At 39.7% G+C, this 18,666-nt stretch overlaps 1 protein-coding gene and 1 long non-coding RNA gene across 2 annotated transcripts in view; both read right to left on the bottom strand.

Moving 5' to 3' along the window:
- nt5dc1 (5'-nucleotidase domain containing 1) overlaps window positions 1-18,666 on the bottom strand; it is an 88,373-nt gene that overhangs the window by 5,249 nt on the left and 64,458 nt on the right. Inside the window, exons 9-10 of the mRNA XM_044168796.1 lie at window positions 15,555-15,676; window positions 2,496-2,669 (exon numbers count right to left, since the gene is read on the bottom strand). Coding sequence (XP_044024731.1) covers window positions 2,496-2,669; window positions 15,555-15,676 — 296 coding nt within the window. The remainder of the gene's footprint in view (window positions 1-2,495; window positions 2,670-15,554; window positions 15,677-18,666) is intronic.
- LOC122862928 lies at window positions 5,260-6,485 on the bottom strand. The gene is made up of 2 exons (XR_006374879.1): window positions 6,237-6,485; window positions 5,260-5,780 (listed from the first exon to the last, which is right to left on the bottom strand). It is a non-coding gene; the product is annotated as an uncharacterized LOC122862928 (long non-coding RNA).

Genomic DNA, 18,666 nt, shown 5'->3' with positions numbered 1-18,666 from the left:
TCTGCAAGATTGGTATCAGGAGCTGATATAAGCACATTTGAACTGTCTTTAATTTCTTTGACCAACATCTATATGAAGCTTCATCAAAATTCTTATGTATGTAAAAGTATTTACTTTAAGGATAACTCCAGGTTATTACAGCACTAACATTGTACTCACCAGGTTAATTGACCATTTTCTAAACCTCTCCCCCGAAGAGCTATTATTGAATCGTTTAGTAACTGTACCTGCACAGCAGTTCAGCCTTTGGGTGTCATCGCATGTTAAAGCGATGTGCAGGGGTTGTACTTACAGAGATACTCAGTATATGACCTTTTTTAGCTTTTACAAAACCAAAACACATGAGCAAAGGGGTGAGGAATGGATTAAGCAGCGTGTTTATCACTGGATAAACACTTTAAAAACTATTTTAGCTTATATTGTGCTCACATCATGCATATTTAGGGGTTCAAGCCCTGAAGGGGCGGTTTATTATTATTATTATTTGTTGTCTGCCGCTTTGGCTCAAATTCCTGTGAGCTGGAATGAGCTAGAAACACAAAACTTGGCCCAGTAACTGGAAATGATGTGCATGTACTTCCACAGAAATACGAGCCCAATCAGCCACATGGTGGCGCTGTAATTAAGGCCCAAAAATACAATAATAATGGGCCAATAATCACAAAACTTACAGGATATGTCCAGCTAGGGGGCGCTACAAATGCAAAAAATGTGCGTGGCATAACACGAATCAGACTATGAATCAGAAATAGTTTGTTTTCTTCATTCTATTTGTGAAAATGCAAAAAAGGGAGATTTCACTGCTTTTGTCACATCTAGGCCACATTTGACCAGGTCCAGATCAAAAGCTTTAAACTTCTAACGGCCTGTGTTGGCTTGATCCCTGGAATTGCCATATTCCTAAATAAAGTTGTATTTGATCATCCGTTCATCCATCCATTTCCAACCACTTATCCGGGGCCAGGTCGCAGTGCCAGCAGACCAAGCAAGGTGATCCAGATGTCCCTCTTACCAGCAAATTTTTTCCAACGCCTCCTGGGGGATCCCGCAGCATTCCCAAACCAGATCAAATATATAATCTAGCATGTTTTGACATGAAATAGCAGTGGCTCTACTCCGAGCTCCCTCCGGATGTCTGAGCTCCTTACTCTAAAGGTGAGCCTAGCTGCAATACCCCTTCCTGGGGATATTGTCAAGCGGTGAAAAGAGCATTTTGAGGAACTTGTGTTTGATAAAAATACCACAAACTAACGCAAATTAATAGCCCTTGGGAAAAAAGAAGTCTCCTGGTCCTAGTGTTTCTTGCCAAAGAATGTGCTGACAGATCACTTTTTTACTGCCAGGATCACAACATCCTGATGGTTAAAATCCTTATCTGCTCTGTGAGGGAGAGGGCAGCACTGACTGATATTATATCCTCATTTGCAGCATTTCCTTAAAAGAGTACACCACTGATTTAGCACTCCTATTACATTTTCTCACTCACAATAAATAGTTAAGACAAAAGGATCAAAATCGATCCAGCAGAACCAGAGATGCTATCATTCTTCCTTGTCAAAACCTGGCACCTACATTACAAACAATGCAACTCAACAGCAGAGAGTTCGGTTGGAGATTGGGGTGTGTTATGCTAGTAGAAGCTAACGTAGCCTCCAGCCTCTAGCCTACAGCAGAGGTGAGGAGCGGGCTACAGAGGTCTGGTAAGCTCAGTTCTTTCTAACTCCACACCCCCAGATTGTTTTCATTTTCAATCTTGTAGTCTTCAGCTGTGGCTTAAAGGTAGAGTGGGTCGTCCACTAATCGGAAGATCGGCTGTGCCATCGGGGTGTGAGGGTGTGTGTTGAGCATTACTTATTCTTTCTGCTTTTTGCATGGCAGCCTCTGCCATCAGTGTATGAATGTGTGTGTGAATGGGTGAATGCTGACATGTAGTGAAGAGCACTTTAAGTGGTCAGAAGACTAGAAAGGCGTTAAATAAATGCAGTCCATTTACCATTCAGCCCCAACCGATGCAGACTCCAGAGACATTTATCAGAGTTCACACAGCTCCCTCTGGAGCCACAAAAGGCTTTATACAACTTTTCTTACATATGCAGTAGTACTCTCCAACACCTCTAAATGGACTTTGATGTGTAAAATCAGCGAACTTCCCCTTTAATGTGTCATTTCAACATGCTGGAAGTTAAACACTTGATATGCTGCACATACTGCTTTCTAGCACATCTTTAACATAAACTAGTGTCAACATGCCTGATTTTATATGTTTCTCCATCACATGTCACAGTATCAAAACTTACCCATAATGTTTTGGGGAGCCAATACACATGTAAAAACGTTGATGCAAAAGAACCTTATAGGCATGGATCAAGTAGCACAAAGGGTATATGGTGGCATTAGGTCAGAGGAAGGGGGGAAGAGACTCACAGAGTTGGGGGTGGGGGTTGGAGAGTGGGAAAACGGCTGCTAAACAGAAACAGCTGCTTCAGTGAACTTACCTCAAACTTTCCCTTTTTCTCCAGAGGCTCCACTTGGGCCTCATTGGACATTGCCGCGTCGCTCTTCGGGACGCCCTCCCCCTCCATTTCCTCCACGATCATCACTGTCTCCCACTTCCCAAAGCTGCTGGCAGGGAACATGTCCGACCTCATGCTATCTCCAAAATACACTACCTGCAGGGTGAGGAAAAAAAAAATGTGACAGAGTGGACGTTTTTTTTTACTTTCAACGGTTATACAATAGTTTAACTGCTGTGGTAAAGGTGCACTTCTCTTAGCAGCAGTCAGTCAGCTGGCAAATGTCCCCCAGGGTGAACTAGACCAGACACGACAAGTCTGCAAAACTCATCACAACCAGTTTGACCATTGCATCTCTTTTGTCCTCCACATCTGGAAAGAAAAGCAAGCTGAGGCAGGCTTTACTGAGATGCATTCCAAAACTGGAGTGCAGGCGCACACCGCTCAAAGCTTCAAATCAAATTTCAACAACCATTTATTTCTATTCCCGTCAATTGGGAGAGGAAATAGAGTGAGGAGTGGAGAATGCTGGAGATTAAAATGACAAGACAAAGAAGTCTGCTGACATTCTGAACACAGGAAACAGGCTTTGCAGTAAGAAGAGGCTAAAAAGTGAAAGACCAGAGGCCAATTCACAGGAATACTGGAAAATGAAGGCGCAGTTTTGAATATTTATATATAATGCTTACAAATTAATCTATGTGTAAGTGCAAGGAATCAATAAATGAGTTATTGACATGTATCATTACTGGCATTACTACTACTTCACTGGTGTACCTGAAAAAGCAGTATCACATGCAGTGCTATTTGTGAGTGCATTCTATTCAGGTTTAGGTTTTCTGCTATTTTTTTCCCTACCATTCCAGGGACCCATTGGTTTCCATTCGTTTCTGTACAATAAGAAAATATGTTTGAAGGGTTCTTGACTAGTAATAAGTGCAGGTAAATGTGAAAAGTCCTCACAACAATGATGTAACTTTGACATAAATTAATGCCAACTTGATGTTTACTGTGATGGATTACACAACTCAAGAAACCTTCAAGAGTTTGTTTATTGACTTCATCATTTGCTCAAGCAAATTTCAAGAATGTGGTAGTAGATTTCCATACCAAACAGAAATGAATGGAAACCAATTGATGCCTGGAACGGTAGAAAAAAAAAATCCAAATTCTAAAACAGAACAGCATGGTTTGAAAATAAATAGCTGTGATGTAAGAGTATATACAGTGGCGTGAAAAAGTGTTTACCCCCTTCCTGATTTCTTATTTTTTTGCATGATTGTTACACTTAAATGTTTCAGATCATCAAACAAAAATTTAAATATTAGTCAGATAACATAAGTAAACACAAAATGCAGTTTTTAAATGAAGGTTGTTATTATTAAGGGAAAACAAAATCCAAACCTACATGGCCCTGTGTGAAAAAGTGATTGCCCCCTAAACCTAGGGGGCAATCTTTAGGATGAACTTGATAACATAAAAACTACAACTACAAAAACTACATGTTTAATGCATGCTGCATCATGTAAACTGTTTCTAGACATCACAAGTAGGGATGACACTCATGCCTGTTTGTGTGTTTATATGCATGTGAGAACTAACTAAATCAAACCTCTCTACAGGAGTCAGAAGGCCATAATGAGGATGTAAGGCTGCATCTCATCCCTCCCCCTCAAAGAGCTGTGTCTCAGGCCGGCCCTGCCACATGTAAACAAACTGACGGGCCAGGCCTGTTGGAAGGGGGCTGCAGGAATCATGTTTCCACCAGACTTTCCCAGAACTGCCCACAGCTGGGCTTCGTACCCCAAAATGCCCTGCACTTCTCATTGCACAGCAGTACTGCTGCCAGAGTCATGGGATCACTCTGATAAATATTTACAGAGGCCAAGGATTCCAGCACAGAGGCAACATATTATAGAAGAGATTCATTGTTGACGGATACAAATACATTAGCCTGAACCAGACTGAGCTCTGCATGAGGGACAGCACCATGAAGTGAATCAGACTGCAGGCTATAGTTAAATGAGACGCTTTTCTGTTACTTCAAAACATATCCACACAAGATGACACTATTCATTGGTTGTAAATGCAGACTTTAGTTGTTGTCTTTTATCCTTAACCCTGAACATGACTTGTTATGCCACAGTGCAGCTTAAATTGGCTTAGGCTAAGAAAAGTCTCAAGTTATCAAAACTTTCTTGAGCAGCCGTAGGCCCGTACTAGGTCCAGCAAACACAAAGAAAAAGTTCTGACTGTCATGCTTGGCCATTAACTTAATGGATTCAAATCAATTCCAGTATAATACACAGCGTGGTGATTTGTTACACACTCTACAAATAATGTATGAGATGCTTCTGTGTTCTTAATCTTTAATTACTACTGATGGAGTTGGTGAATTGTACTTCTTCCCAATGATGATTTGCTGCTCTATAGATTTTTCTTGGAACTAAGGAACGTATCTTGGACTGGGGTCACTATCCCCTTTTCAGACATTTTTAATACTTTTAATACTTTAATACTGCTACAATTTAAGTGAGAACATTTTAGTTACAATTAAAGTCTAATGTCTCATTTGAAGTGTCAATAATTAATTTATACCAATTTCTAATGTTTTTATTGTTTAATTTGTCAAAATATGTCAAAAGTCTGGCATGGGCTCAGTGCCGCTGCTAGCCATTTTGGTGCCCTAAGCATAATTCCTTTATGATGCCCCCCACACCGACCCCGAGAAAAAAAAAAACGTTTGTTTTTGCCAGTTTAACTTTTTATTACCAAACATAACTCAATACCAATAACACACAATAGCAGCATCACAGTATAAAACTTAAGAACACTAAAAAGAGAAAGTAAAATCTTCACAGCTTTGCTGACTTTGTAAACAGTAAACAGAATAGCAAAATAAAAAAATTATCAAAATAATCCAGACTTTTTTTTTTTTTGCAAATTCAATGTCACTTTGTCGCTTTGGCCAAAAAGCAGGATCAGTTGGAAGGGGCACACAGGTCTCTACATTGTCACCTGCTGATGGACTCTCAATGACAGGACTTGTGCTTTCAGAGGTGGTGGTTATCTGTTGTGTATCTGTCCCTAAACTGCTGGATGAGGGTGGTTGATCAGGGCTTGGTCCTATTGTGGAGTCTACAGACCTGCTGTCCGGCTGGGGTTGATGTGTGCCTGAACTGCTTGTACATGGCTGCTCCTCCTGCTCGTCATCTGTATCTTCCTCTTAGCCTTGTGCTCCTCCTCATATGTATCTTAGCATTGCCCCTGCAATAATTTAGAAATCTGAAGAAAAAGGATCAGTATAGAAAGAGACAAAATATTCAAAGAATCTTATACCAGAAAAATATTATAAACATTTATAACTGAAAGCATGGCAGCCAAGGAGTTCTCCCCCTTTATTCCTTATTTATCTATTATTAAAAATAAAAATTCTGCGTTAGATTAAACTGAGAAGGGTCATAGGCATAGCACTTGCATATTGTTGTCCTACTGTTAGTTTAACTGCTTCTATTGTTCTCATTTGTAAGTCGCTTTAGATAAAAGCACCTGCTAAATGAATAAATAAATGTAAATCTAAATCTAATCTAATATAAAGCATAATAGAATGAGGTGCAATAATGCACACAAATCAACAGTAATGTTTGCTTTATATAATTCATAATGACATTTTATATTTTATATATATATACAGTATATATATAACAGGAATTGTTAGCCTACCATGTGCACTGCACTGACCGCTAACTGTTAACGTTACTGAGAAAGTATTAACCACCGTCACGTCAAAATAAACCATAAACTACTGCTCAATATCTAAAGAAAGATAGTAAAAAAAAAGAGTAACAGCTAGCTGGCGTCAGGTCAGTTATTTTTAAAATATGTAATGTTCAACAGTAAAATCTCAATTTAGCTTGCACCGAAGTTGTAAGTTATAATAACATAGTTTGCTAATGCTAACATTAACGTCAGCAAGTTCGGCGCATTACGATTAGCAGCAGCACGCACATGCAGCACATTTCCGTATTTATGAATGATTAAACATGGACTTACCTGAAAGTGATGATGCGGAGACGCGGCGGGAGCCATGCTCAAATCTGTCAAACTGCGTCAGGCAGGCGCCGCGCGAACAACCGAACGGACCATCCGGCACGGGGGGGGGGCTAGACTAGAGCAATTATTAAATATCTTTCTTGTTCCCCCTTTTTTGTTACATATACATGGCTAAAATGTGCCTAAAATTTCTATAGGCTAATGAAATAATAAAAAAAAAAAATTTCATTAGGCTATTTTTGGTGCCCCCTCAGCACTTGGTGCCCTACGCACAGTGCGTGATGCGCGTGGTGGGAGCGGCGGCGCTGCATGGGCTTAATGGGTACCTAACGTATCCTTTAAGCCCATGGGCGTTCCAAATAAGCCCACTTCGTGATTTGTTCATAAATAAATATATATATTTAAAAAATCTTAACAATACAAACTTTTCTGTCCAAATCTGTAATCTCTTATCTGTCAATAGCTATTTTCATTTTGTCTCTACTCCTATTCTATGGCCTGTAAATGGCATTTGAAATAGGCATGACCAGCCTTTTTGCTATCTTGTCAACGCAGAAAAAGCCAAACTTATAACATGTCTGGTTTGGAATGTAGCCAAAAAACTATTTATGAAGAAAATCTAATACTATAGTGGAAATTACTCTTCAATACTTCATCTTTTAATATGTGTTGTCATTTTGTCAGTATCTCTACCCTATGATGCGCTGTTGGCATTTGAAATTGGCCAAAATTTCTGGTCCAGCCAGCTGGTTGAAAGTGCATGTTTTTATGAAAATTTCTGAAGACCGACTGACTGAAAGAAAAACAGTTTGCAGGTTCAATACTAATGTTCTAAGGATAGTAAATGAGTCAATGTCAAGATTTACAATTAAACAATAACTTTTTCTAATGTTAATCACATTTAGACTAGAAGTTTGAAACACTGTAAAACACATTTTAAAACCATTCAGTTCATTTTGGAGTAACATTAAAACATACAGTTCATTGGGAGTAGATATCAGTCACAACATCTTGAAGCTCATGCATCATTAGCCTATAACTTAAGCAAAATAAACAAGAAAGATGCCAACTTTTCTGCAATTTCTACCTTCTCCTAGGCTAAACGTAGGCCTATGCTCTTTGAGCTGATTGTATATAATGTATACAATCACATATATAATATGCGATATTTAAATATGTGTATTAATTATCTGAATTAAGGTCAAAATTAGGGAGGAAACCCCAACAGAAAAATCACATCAATTTTTAGTAGAGCCTCCTTTAGCAGAAATAACAGCCTCTAGACGCTTCCTATAGCCTGTAATGAGTGTCTGGATTCTGGATGAATGTATTTTGGACCATTCCTCCATACAAAACATCTCCAGTTCAGTTAGGTTTGATGGTTGCCGAGCATGGACAGCCCACTTCAAATCACCCCACAGATGTTCAATGATATTCAGGTCTGGGGACTGGGATGGCCATTCCAGAACATTGTACTTGTTCCTCTGCATAAAGGCCAGAGTAGATTTTGAGCAGTGTTTTGGGTCGTTGTCTTGTTGAAATATCCAGCCCCGGCGTAACTTCAACTTTGTGACTGATTCCTCAACATTATTCTCAAGAATCTGCTGATATTGAGTGGAATCCATGCGACCCTCAACTTTAACCAGATTCCCAGTACCGGCACTGGCCACACAACCCCACAGCATGATGGAACCTCCACCAAATTTTACTGTGGGTAGCAAGTGTTTTTCTTGGGCGTTGTGTTCTTTTGCCGCCATGCATAACGCCCCTTGTTATGACCAAATAACTCAATCTTTGTTTCATCAGTCCACAGCACCTTATTCCAAAATGAAGCTGGCTTGTCCAAATGTGTGTTTGCATACCTCAAGCGACTCCGTTTGTGGCGTGTGTGCAGAAAAGGCTTCTTTCGCATCACTCTCCCATACAGCTTCTCCTTGTGCAAAGTGCGCTGAATTGTTGAACGATGCACAGTGACACCATCTGCAGCAAGTTGATGTTGTAGGTCTTTGGAGGTGGTCTGTGGGCTGTTTTTGACCGTTCTCACCATCCTTCGCCTTTGCCTCTCCAATATTTTATGTGGCCTGCCACTTCTGGCCTTAACAAGAACTGTGCCTGTGGTCCTCCATTTCCTCACTATGTTCCTCACAGTGGACACTGACAGCTTATATTTCTGCGATAACTTTTGTAGCCTCCCCTAAACCATAATGTAGAACAATCTTTTTTTCAGGTCATTTGAGAGTTGTTTTGAGGCCCCCATGTTGCCACTCTTCAGAGGAGAGTCAAAAGAACAACAACTTTCAATTGGCCACCTTAAATACCTTTTCTCATGATTGGATGCACCTGTCTATGAAGTTCAAGGCTTAATGAGCTCACCAAACCAATTGTGTGTTCCAATTAATCAGTGCTAAGTAGTTACAGGTATTCAAATCAACAAAATGACAAGGGTGCCCAAATTTATGCACCTGTCTAATTTCGTTTTGATGCATATTGGACATTTTCTGTTAATTCAATAAACCTCATTTCACTACTGAAATATTACTGTGTCCTTCAGTTATTTGATAGATCAAAATGAAATTGCTGATCCAAACACCCAAATATTTATAAATGAAAATCATGGAAATTGTCAGGGGTTCCTAAACTTTTGCATACAACTGTACATCCACCCCAGACTGTGATTTTTTTGCAAGTGTCCCCTTTAAGCTCACCAGGTAAAAATGTTAATTAAAAAATAAATAAAGATAAACCTGCTCATTTATTGTCCGTTTAACAGTATAATAATATAAACTACATACCATAATGTAAACTATACATGCTTATCATGCTTTATTTCATTGCAATGAACCATATTATGCAGCTACTGTATTGATGCAGCCTGTGGTCTGTGGTATTAATATGCCTACCTGGCCTTAGAGCTAAGAAATCATTTTAGACACATTGGGGAACAGGTCTGAAAAGCCAACACGGTTGTTCCCCAAATGTTTCACTCGAACAACAGGACAATATATGATAAAGTATTTCACTTGTCCGACCAAAAAGTTTACTTGTCCCGGACAAGTTATAATGTTAATTGTCAAGCCCTGCATGTTTCACTAACAAGCTTTGAAGCTAGCGAACTCACGCTAGCTAACACATTAACCCAGCTAACGAGCTAGGCTCATTCATTCATTTGTGACCGCAAACTGAAAACTTTTTTGTGAGAAAAACTGGCTTCCAGCCAGGCTAAGCCAACATGGCTTGCTAGCAAGTTGACATAGCCGACTGCCCAGTGACTTTGACTTAATGTTAAAAAAATTAACATTAGGACTTAAAGTTAGCGCCTTCAAGTGTCTCTTCAGGTTGATTTTCTTCCCACCTAATAGCCACAGTGTGTCTCTCCGTCTCCCATTACTACAGTACATTGTGTTTTTCTTTCTGCCAGATTATAAATAAAGTGTGTCGATAGATCTATTGTTTTTTTCCGACCAAACCCGTTTTGCTTTATAGTTGTCATGTTGTTGTCATTAACTCGCTGTCGGTTTGAGACAGCATCTGCACACGTCACATCAATCTGCAGATGTCAATCAATGACAGGGATGCATTGTTTATAGTTTAACAGACTGCATTTAGTTCAATTAGCCTGCAGCTAACGTAGCCATCCTATTAGCTGAGTCTGCCCGCGGTGGGAGTGAGAAGCACTGGGGGAGTGAGGAGATTTTCAAGCCATTCAGCTTCGTTGAAATTTTGTTAGGGGCGCTATCATGCTATTTTGCCACACCCAAAGCCCAGACTATATCAGACAATAAAATCCCCCCCCCCCTTTTGACGTGTGTGCCAAGTTTCGTGATTCTTCAGGCAAAGCCGTGTCGAAGGCTAAAAGTCATTAGGGGGCACTATAGCGCTGACGTGCCACCCCCAGGCCCAAATGTGACATCAAATTGAAGTATTTACCAGTTCCATTCTTTGTGACAAGTTTCATGACTTTTTGAGCATCCTAAAGGCCTCAAACGTGTTTAAAAGAATCAACAATGTAGCTTTCATTAGACGGTGTAGTCCCTCATTCATCCAGGAGTGTTCTATCTTTCATTAGCTTTCAGCTCATTTTAGTTTTGGTTTGTTACCAGATGCTCAGACCAAAAACAACACTGCATTAAAAAAAAATTGCAAGGACCTGCACCAGTGAGGGTGTGTTGTTTCAGGTACCCGACAGAGAATAAATTATGATCCAGGAAGGCCAGTTTGAGTTATATATCTGTGAGTTTGAAAGCTTACCAGACTCCAAAACACTGCACAGGGGTTTGTGAAACCATGAGGATGGAGACAGTACAAGACAGTGATCCCGACAAAAATAATTGTATCCTCCATCACAGTCACCAAATAAACAGCAGAAGTACGCTGCACTTACACACTAATTTACCAGGAATGTGCGTTGCCAGATGTCGTCACATTGCAGTCCAGTTGCCAGACAACCCTTTATGTCTGTTGTAACAATGCAGTGGTCTCATTGAATAAATCAGAGGGTTGCATTTGTTACATAGTGCTAATGTCGGTTTGAGCACAGCCTTAGTCAGTATGGTTGAGTCACAGAGGGTGTCAATGATTCCCCAGTGAAATGCTGAAGAGCTGATATAAAGGAGCGGATGGTAAAGACAGTCCAACATCTGGAAAGCCAAACCAGGGATTACTGGTTTATTACACAGAGGACAGGTGAAAGACAAGGACTCCAGTGGGATTCCCCTGTGGCTCAGTGTCTGTTGGATGATATAGTTCATCAAGGCACATTGCTATGAGTGTGTTTTAGAGTCTATTTTCTTGTTATCAGAAACAGCTTACTGCAGCTTTAGCAGTTAAAGCTAAAGCCAGGTTCAGGTAAACAGAGCTGCAGGCATGCAGAAGGACCTTACTGAGCCCATTGTGCTGTACACTGTGTGGGGCCAGGGGCCAACAAAGCAGCAGGGCAAAACCCCATTTTGTCATTTAGTCTCATATTCAGTCCCCAAATGTTATATTCCTCTTAGGTTGTGAAAGATTCTGCCAACAGAATGAGATCATCACAAGTGTTTTCAATACAGTTGAGACCAAGCGCAATAAGGCAGATCTCCCTACTAGTTTAAAGGAAATGACTGAAAAGTTATTTAAGTTGTTAAGTTATTTGCATTAAAAAACAAGTTAAAGTTTGTCATAACTTTAAGATCTTTTGACTTGGTTTTCAAAGTAGGATCAATGCTAAAAATTAATAAGATAAGAAATGAAATAGGGCATTGTCTTGGATTAAAAGATCTAGTGCCACTTGACATTTTGAGACAACTCATTTATCTTGCCTTATAAAATGCCAGCCAATTAAGCTTTTTTTCCAAAATGGCTACGACTCACTGGGACAGTGCAATATCCTGGGTTTCAAAGGTATTTATTAAGAAATCATCAACCCGTTAAACAAAGCATTACCCGCTTTTTCATTGGCTTGCTAAAGGAATTTCACAATCAGTCATCAACTGTGGTGGCCCTGAATCCGAACATCTCTTTTACTAATAGAAACAACACAGACACCTCAGAATGATCACAGCTACCTGTATTCAGGCCTGAATCTCGATGATCATGTCCCATCAGCTCCACCATGACCCCATCAGTTTCATCACTGTGCTGAGAGGGAATTGTAATCTTCCCTGAATGCCTCTATTCAGCCCACCTGCATTAAGTCCCGTCAGGTGAAAGTGGAGAGAAGTGAAAACACAGAGTGCCTCAGGTCACCCCGGAGGAGTGTTTAAAGAAGCTATAAGTGCAGGTTGACACTAAATTCTACAAGAGCTTTGTCCACGTGGCTGGGGAACAGAGGGGGCATTGAGCAGAGGGCTGGGAGGAGGGGGAGAGGAGCTAGGGATGTTGACGATGACGGGCACTGCTGGGTGGACTTCGGCTGGGCTGGTGCAGCTCTGCCTGTGCCTATTATTTAGTGCTGTTGGATACTACAATACCCACAAGCTTTACACTGTTTTGAAATGCCACTGTTAGCAGAAATTTACTTGCTAAAAACCTCTGCATGGTTGGTAGCTAGACCAAAGTGAAGTAACATTCACTGGCAACTTCTTGGCTAAGTACACAGTCACACCAGAAAGTGGCACAGCAAAAATGAATTTGTATGTCCCCACAATAAAGATGGTTCTGGAAACTTGGTAGTGATCTCTTGTGGGGGTAGTTGACAAGCTACTGTGGCTGTCAAGCCAACGGTAACATGCAAAATGAAAAATGGAAGGGGGAATTGAATGTGCATTTTTCAGATGAAGAGTGGTTGGAAATGATTGAAGGTATGTATGAAACTACCGCTTCTCATTTTTGGAGAGAATACACATGGAAAACTCAGATGCATTATTTCATTATACCAAGAAATTAAATACTCATCAAGAACAACTAAATGTTGGCGGGACAGTGGAGAAACTCATGCACATCTTAGTCATATCCTCTGGCCTTGCCCAGAGCTGAAGTCCTTTTGTGAAAATAAACACAAAGAAATTGAGCTATCATTCAATTCTTGTTTTGTATTACCCATAATTCATACTTCTGGGGAAAATGCAGAGATAAATTGTGGACAACAGAGATGAGTTATTGTTAAGAACTGACTGCTTTGAAATGAATTACTAAGAAGTGGCAGCAAAAATAAATAAATAATTAAAGAAAAGAAACATGCTAACTAGCCGGTAACATGCTGACAGTAGACTGCCAATGGCGTGCCAAGCTAGCTAGCTTGCTAACTGCCTGGTCAGTAAGCAGAAAAAAGGTAACAAAGTTTATTCAAGAGGCATATTTGACATATTTTTAGCATCCTCTCCTGACTGCAAGCAATGGCGTATCTTTTTTGTGAAAGTTACCACAAAACAGTAGGAAGACATCTACCATGAACCGTAACGTCCCCAGTTCAAATCAGGCAGGGGACCTTGATAAGGAATCAAGGTCATCTATTTGTCATTTTACAATACAGGGTTGCACAATGAAATGTAATGCTTCATGCTACACAAACAAAGAACATATGTACAAATATTTAAATTTAGAATAGAATAAAATAAATAAAACAATACATACAATTATTTACATACATACATACCTACCTATACACAAATACACCCAAAGTAATAATTTTGTAGTGCATTTTTTTGAATTTGCATCTGGGGGAATGTGAACAGCAGCAACAAGATAGTGTTGATAATATGGTCAGCATCTTAACGTTAAAAAAACCCTCGACATCTGGGAAAAAATGTCCATCAACTTTGACTACGTTTGAGCACCAAGCATCATTAATTTACACATAGAGTTCGCCTTCCCTCCTCTTGCCGAAGTCTTGTGTTCTGTTGGCGTGGAACGTGGTCAGCACTTTGAGTGCGAAAATAATAATCCTAATAAAAATAAAATCACTGTAATAAATGCTGATTAACTGTGTCCTACTGTAACTCAGTTTCATGGTTTTTTGTGTCTCTAAATGGGCATTGTGCCTATAAAATTAACTAATTAATTTGTATCAGTGATTGATGGTTGACCATTAGTCAGACATGATGTCATTCCTTGGGATTAAGAAGAAGACTGTGGGCAGGATTTAAAAGTATTACAAACCAGTAGGCACTTCTATATTTAGGGCTGCCACATGAAATTCTAATCTTTGTGTCATCTGACAGACAAAATTGTTCACTTTCATTACAAAATGAGTGGCTTAGATCGGTGGTTCCTAAACCTTCTGAAACTGTCACTTCATAGTGAATTTTTCACACACATAAACACACTTCTCTTGAGCTTACTCTGATAGACCATTTGATAGATTTCCCCAACAGATCAGGAATTCCAGTGTGGGACAGCAAGCTTTCACTCCCCACAAAAAGCCATACGCCAAGAAGCTTTCATTAGACTGTCATGTGAGTTTTTGTGGCTGGCTCAAATTCCGATTGCTAAAAGCTCAGATGATTCAGCTGTTTTTCAAATCTGTTCACCATGACATTTTTTTGCCCTTGTATTTGTACTCTGCAGTCTTGTGCCTTGTCTTTGGCTGAATGTTAATTTTCTTTTGTTTTTTATAAGCATACTACAACAAATTCTTAGGAACTGTTAAGCTGGTGCGACATTAAAGTATTGAATCTTCAAAATCTTTTAATCACTTGTTCTTCTGTTGCTATTTCTGACTGCTATGAACATGGACACTTGTATGCCTGAAAACATGCTGTATTACTAATCAACAAGCAAATGTAAGCTATGATCTCATAAAATCTTTATAAAATCATTTTTATATGTGAAGAAACAGAGCAAGAAAGTAGAGCTGAACAAATCTTGCAGCACGCTTGGCCAGTCCCTGTGGTATCGGACCCACTTTTAGAGAATTTTATTAAATTTGAAATTTGTGTGAAACCTGTCTGATAGTCTGTGTTGCTTTCTTTATTGAACTTCATTGTGAAGCTGGCAGGCCCCCAGATCAGTAATGAAGATGGTGACAGAACAGTTTATCATAACTGATAGGAATGACCTAGGTTTTCTTTAACCCAGGTCTCGTAACCAGGTTTTTTTTGTAGTGCAAGCTTACCTGGGTTGTTTTCAGTTGAGATGTACTGTATCAGAATGCTTCTGTCATGTAAATACAACCACTGTTATGCAGGACACAAGGAAAAGTGAGTCTTGCTTTTATCTACCTTACCTGAGAGTCAAAAAAGAGGTCTTTGATCTGTGGAGAAATTGTCCCTAAGAATGGGCTGCATTGTATATACAGTAAGAAGTATGAGGGGAGGGGGCCTGTTTTATCAGTGAAATCCCAGCATGCTGGCACACAGCAGTCCTGTCAACAGTCATGCCAACAGCCACGTTCCTCCTCTCTATCACACCAGTGTGAATCTCCCTGAGCTGATTTATCGTGAAGCCCTCATCTCTTTCAGCCTCTGCCAAAAACCAAAGTTGGAGTCAACTTCAAAGCGAGCCTGAGATGTTGTTCGGCCAGAGGTCTGACTGTTTGGTTCAGTGATATACAGTACGAGGTGGCTGGCCTACCTTGGGCTCTGGTTTTCCCGTCATGGTCTTGAGCAGCTCGTGGAGGTGCGGCCAGTTCCCCTGGGAGTACCAGCCGGGTTTATCCAGAGACGGCAGCCCCTCGCTCTCCTCCACGTCGCTCACTGGAGGACAGGAAAGAGAATCAGACACCACAGTTTAACCAAACACAAACACCAACAGACTTTCCAGTGATCATGGCAGCAGTGATTGTAGCCAGGCGAAGCAATAGCGCATCACAGTACATAATATGCGCACAGGTGGCACATAGACAGATGATGATATTCACTATGACGGAATGAAACTGTAAAACAACATAAAACCTGCTGCTGTGAGAAACGGAGACGGTGGTTACGCACTGAAACAGTCCAGCATAGAGCAGAGTAGGAGAGGAAACAGCTCTCCATGCGCCCAGAGGCATGAGGGAGAGCGCACTGTTAAAGCCCCACAAATAACACTATATATCACTATATAATATCACTCCATACAGAGTGAGTCATAGGAAAATAAGAGACATCCTGCAGATAGAAATGAATGAAAGAGCAGGGGGAGTTATTACATAATTAGAATAGTTATAATTAGAATACGTTCTCTTTCAAATCAAACATCTATTTCCACATGAGTGGTAAGTTTTGTTCTTGCAACTGCATTTGTAACATTTTGTGACTCAAACATTGCTTAACCATGTCATGTGATCTGCTATTTCAGTACACCTTAAGAACAAATGTTACTGGGGCCACTACAGGAAATTGCAGATGAATATTTAACAGATGCAAAACAATGGCAAACTGCACTCAGCTGCAAAACTTTATGGGCATGTCTGTAATATCATTAGCACCATATCTTTGTGAATCGGACATTGAGATGGGGCAGATAGTGGTTGGAAATGATGTGCAATTCATGGTGCTATCAGCAGCCACAATTCATTATTTGTGAATTTGCCCCTGCTGGATTTATTCTCAGAATTCTGAGGGGCAAATTCACAAATAATAAATTCAGAACTCAAATACATTTCATTACATTTCAAGCTAAACAAGTTGGTTTGCACAAAATAACAGCACTATTTAGCCAGGACTCTTAGAACATAATTCTACCTTAAGCGACTATCTCTGTTGAATAAAGTTCAAATAAATAATGACAAATCACCTTCATATATGAGAATAAAATCATAATGAAACAGGAAAAGCATCAGGGAAAAGGTCTAACTGAAGCTACTTTGATTCTGTGTTTACTTGATTTTTGATAGTCTCCGTACAAAGATATCTGAGCTGTTGTTGATGCATAATGTATTCCAGCAGCCATCGCCTAAGATCAGCAGTGGAGGGGAAAACCAGGCTGTGAGTGAAAGCAGAGCAGTGGTGACTGGTCCGTTCAGACCCAGCCATGCCCCTCTTGTCTCAGTCCAACCCCACTACGCACCAGGTGTCAGCCAGGAAAACACTTCTAAAACCTCACATTTACCCTCCAGAAATGTCGTAGACATGCGTTCAGCCATGCAAAACACCCAGTCATTCTGAGCTCATGAATAATGACTGAGGATTTTCCATGTTTTATGTTTGCTTAGAAGAAAAAGTGATTCAGTGAAATGAGTCCAGAAAAGTTCAAATGAGAATAAGCGTGCAGTTTCTTCTGGTGTTACTGTTTATGCAATTAACAAGCAAACAATGATTTAAATAACTGCATGTAATGTACAGTGGTACAACAGTGATATAGTATAATACCAATCAAAATCGATTTATTCAAGTTGACAATAAAAAACATAAAAAAAGTATATACACAAGACTAATAGTACTAATAGTCTACAGCCATGCTAGCGGCTCTGTGAGGCTGTATGTCCGCATGCTAACATGCTAACAGTGAAAATGTAAATAAAAATGTAAAATGGTCAAATTAAACCTGAAATTAATATTTTTGTTGTTGTGAACACAAAATTGATATATTACCACAGTTGTTTATTTACACAACCAGCAGTGATGAAGAAACATTATCATTCATTTGGAGTAATGTTTCTGGCCACCTGGTAAATGTAAGTTCAATATTCACTCTATTTTAGCTCTGTTTTTGGTCTCTACCAACTCCTGAGAAAAACGTCTGGCTCTTTAGCTGCTAAATGCTCCACTATGGTCACCAGCTAGTCTCTAATTTTCAAATCAACATAAATCCAGGTTAATGACAACAGCTCTGTGTGATTGGTTATATCAGCATGTAAAATTAGTGACCACAGAGAAAGTTAGAGAGGACAGAAAGTTGTGTATATTTCTTTCAATTAATATGTTCTATAATTTCCATACATATTATTTCTGTCGTTTTAACATGTTTTTGTTATGTTTGTTTAAATTAATTCATGCATATTGAGTTCTTATGTTAAGTAGGAACTAAAGTACATATGCGTTACACACAGACATTTTTGAAAGATGCAACAGGAAAATCACGGACTTTTGGTGAGAAGTTAATATCTCTGCATGTGAATTTAAGTTGTAAAGAAGTTGCAAAGAAGAAAAGATGTTTTTCATTTTTGTATTTTGATCGGGGTATTTCAAGAACTCATTCCCTCTTGGTTATATGCAGCCAGCGAGGTATGTAAAGTATGTTTGTGTTTCCCGAGTGTATTTGTATAGAGTTTTTTGCAATATATGTGAATGTGTTTATGTTTTACATTGTTATACTGTAGTTTGACGGTGGATTTCATTGACGGTGAACGTGATAGCGGAGAAAAGAATGAGAAAGGCAATAAATCCATCAGTATCCAGAACCATGGCGTCGTTTATTTCCCGGAGGGAGTGATAGTTGTCCTCTTAACTTCACTGAGCTACAGACACAGCAGGTTACTCTGCTGAGTAACAGCCCGTTACACCTCCATTCAGTCTCTTCAGTTTTAATGCAGCTGAATTCACGATATAGTTGCTCTCATTAACATATTTTTCTGTTTCTGTTGTCAGACAATGGAACGAGGAAGAAATAACCTAGTGATTTAATCGCATCTCATAAATGCTACCTGTTAACCAGCAGTCATTCCTAAGCTGCTGTGCTGATAAACATCCTGATTTTATAATTGCGGCATTGTCTGACAAAATCAACAAAAATCCAGGTTAATGACACCGGCTCTGCTGTGTAA

This window comes from Siniperca chuatsi, linkage group LG16 (genome assembly GCF_020085105.1).
Source record: "Siniperca chuatsi isolate FFG_IHB_CAS linkage group LG16, ASM2008510v1, whole genome shotgun sequence".
Taxonomy (NCBI): domain Eukaryota; kingdom Metazoa; phylum Chordata; class Actinopteri; order Centrarchiformes; family Sinipercidae; genus Siniperca; species Siniperca chuatsi.
This window is presented reverse-complemented; position numbering and strand designations above follow the sequence as displayed.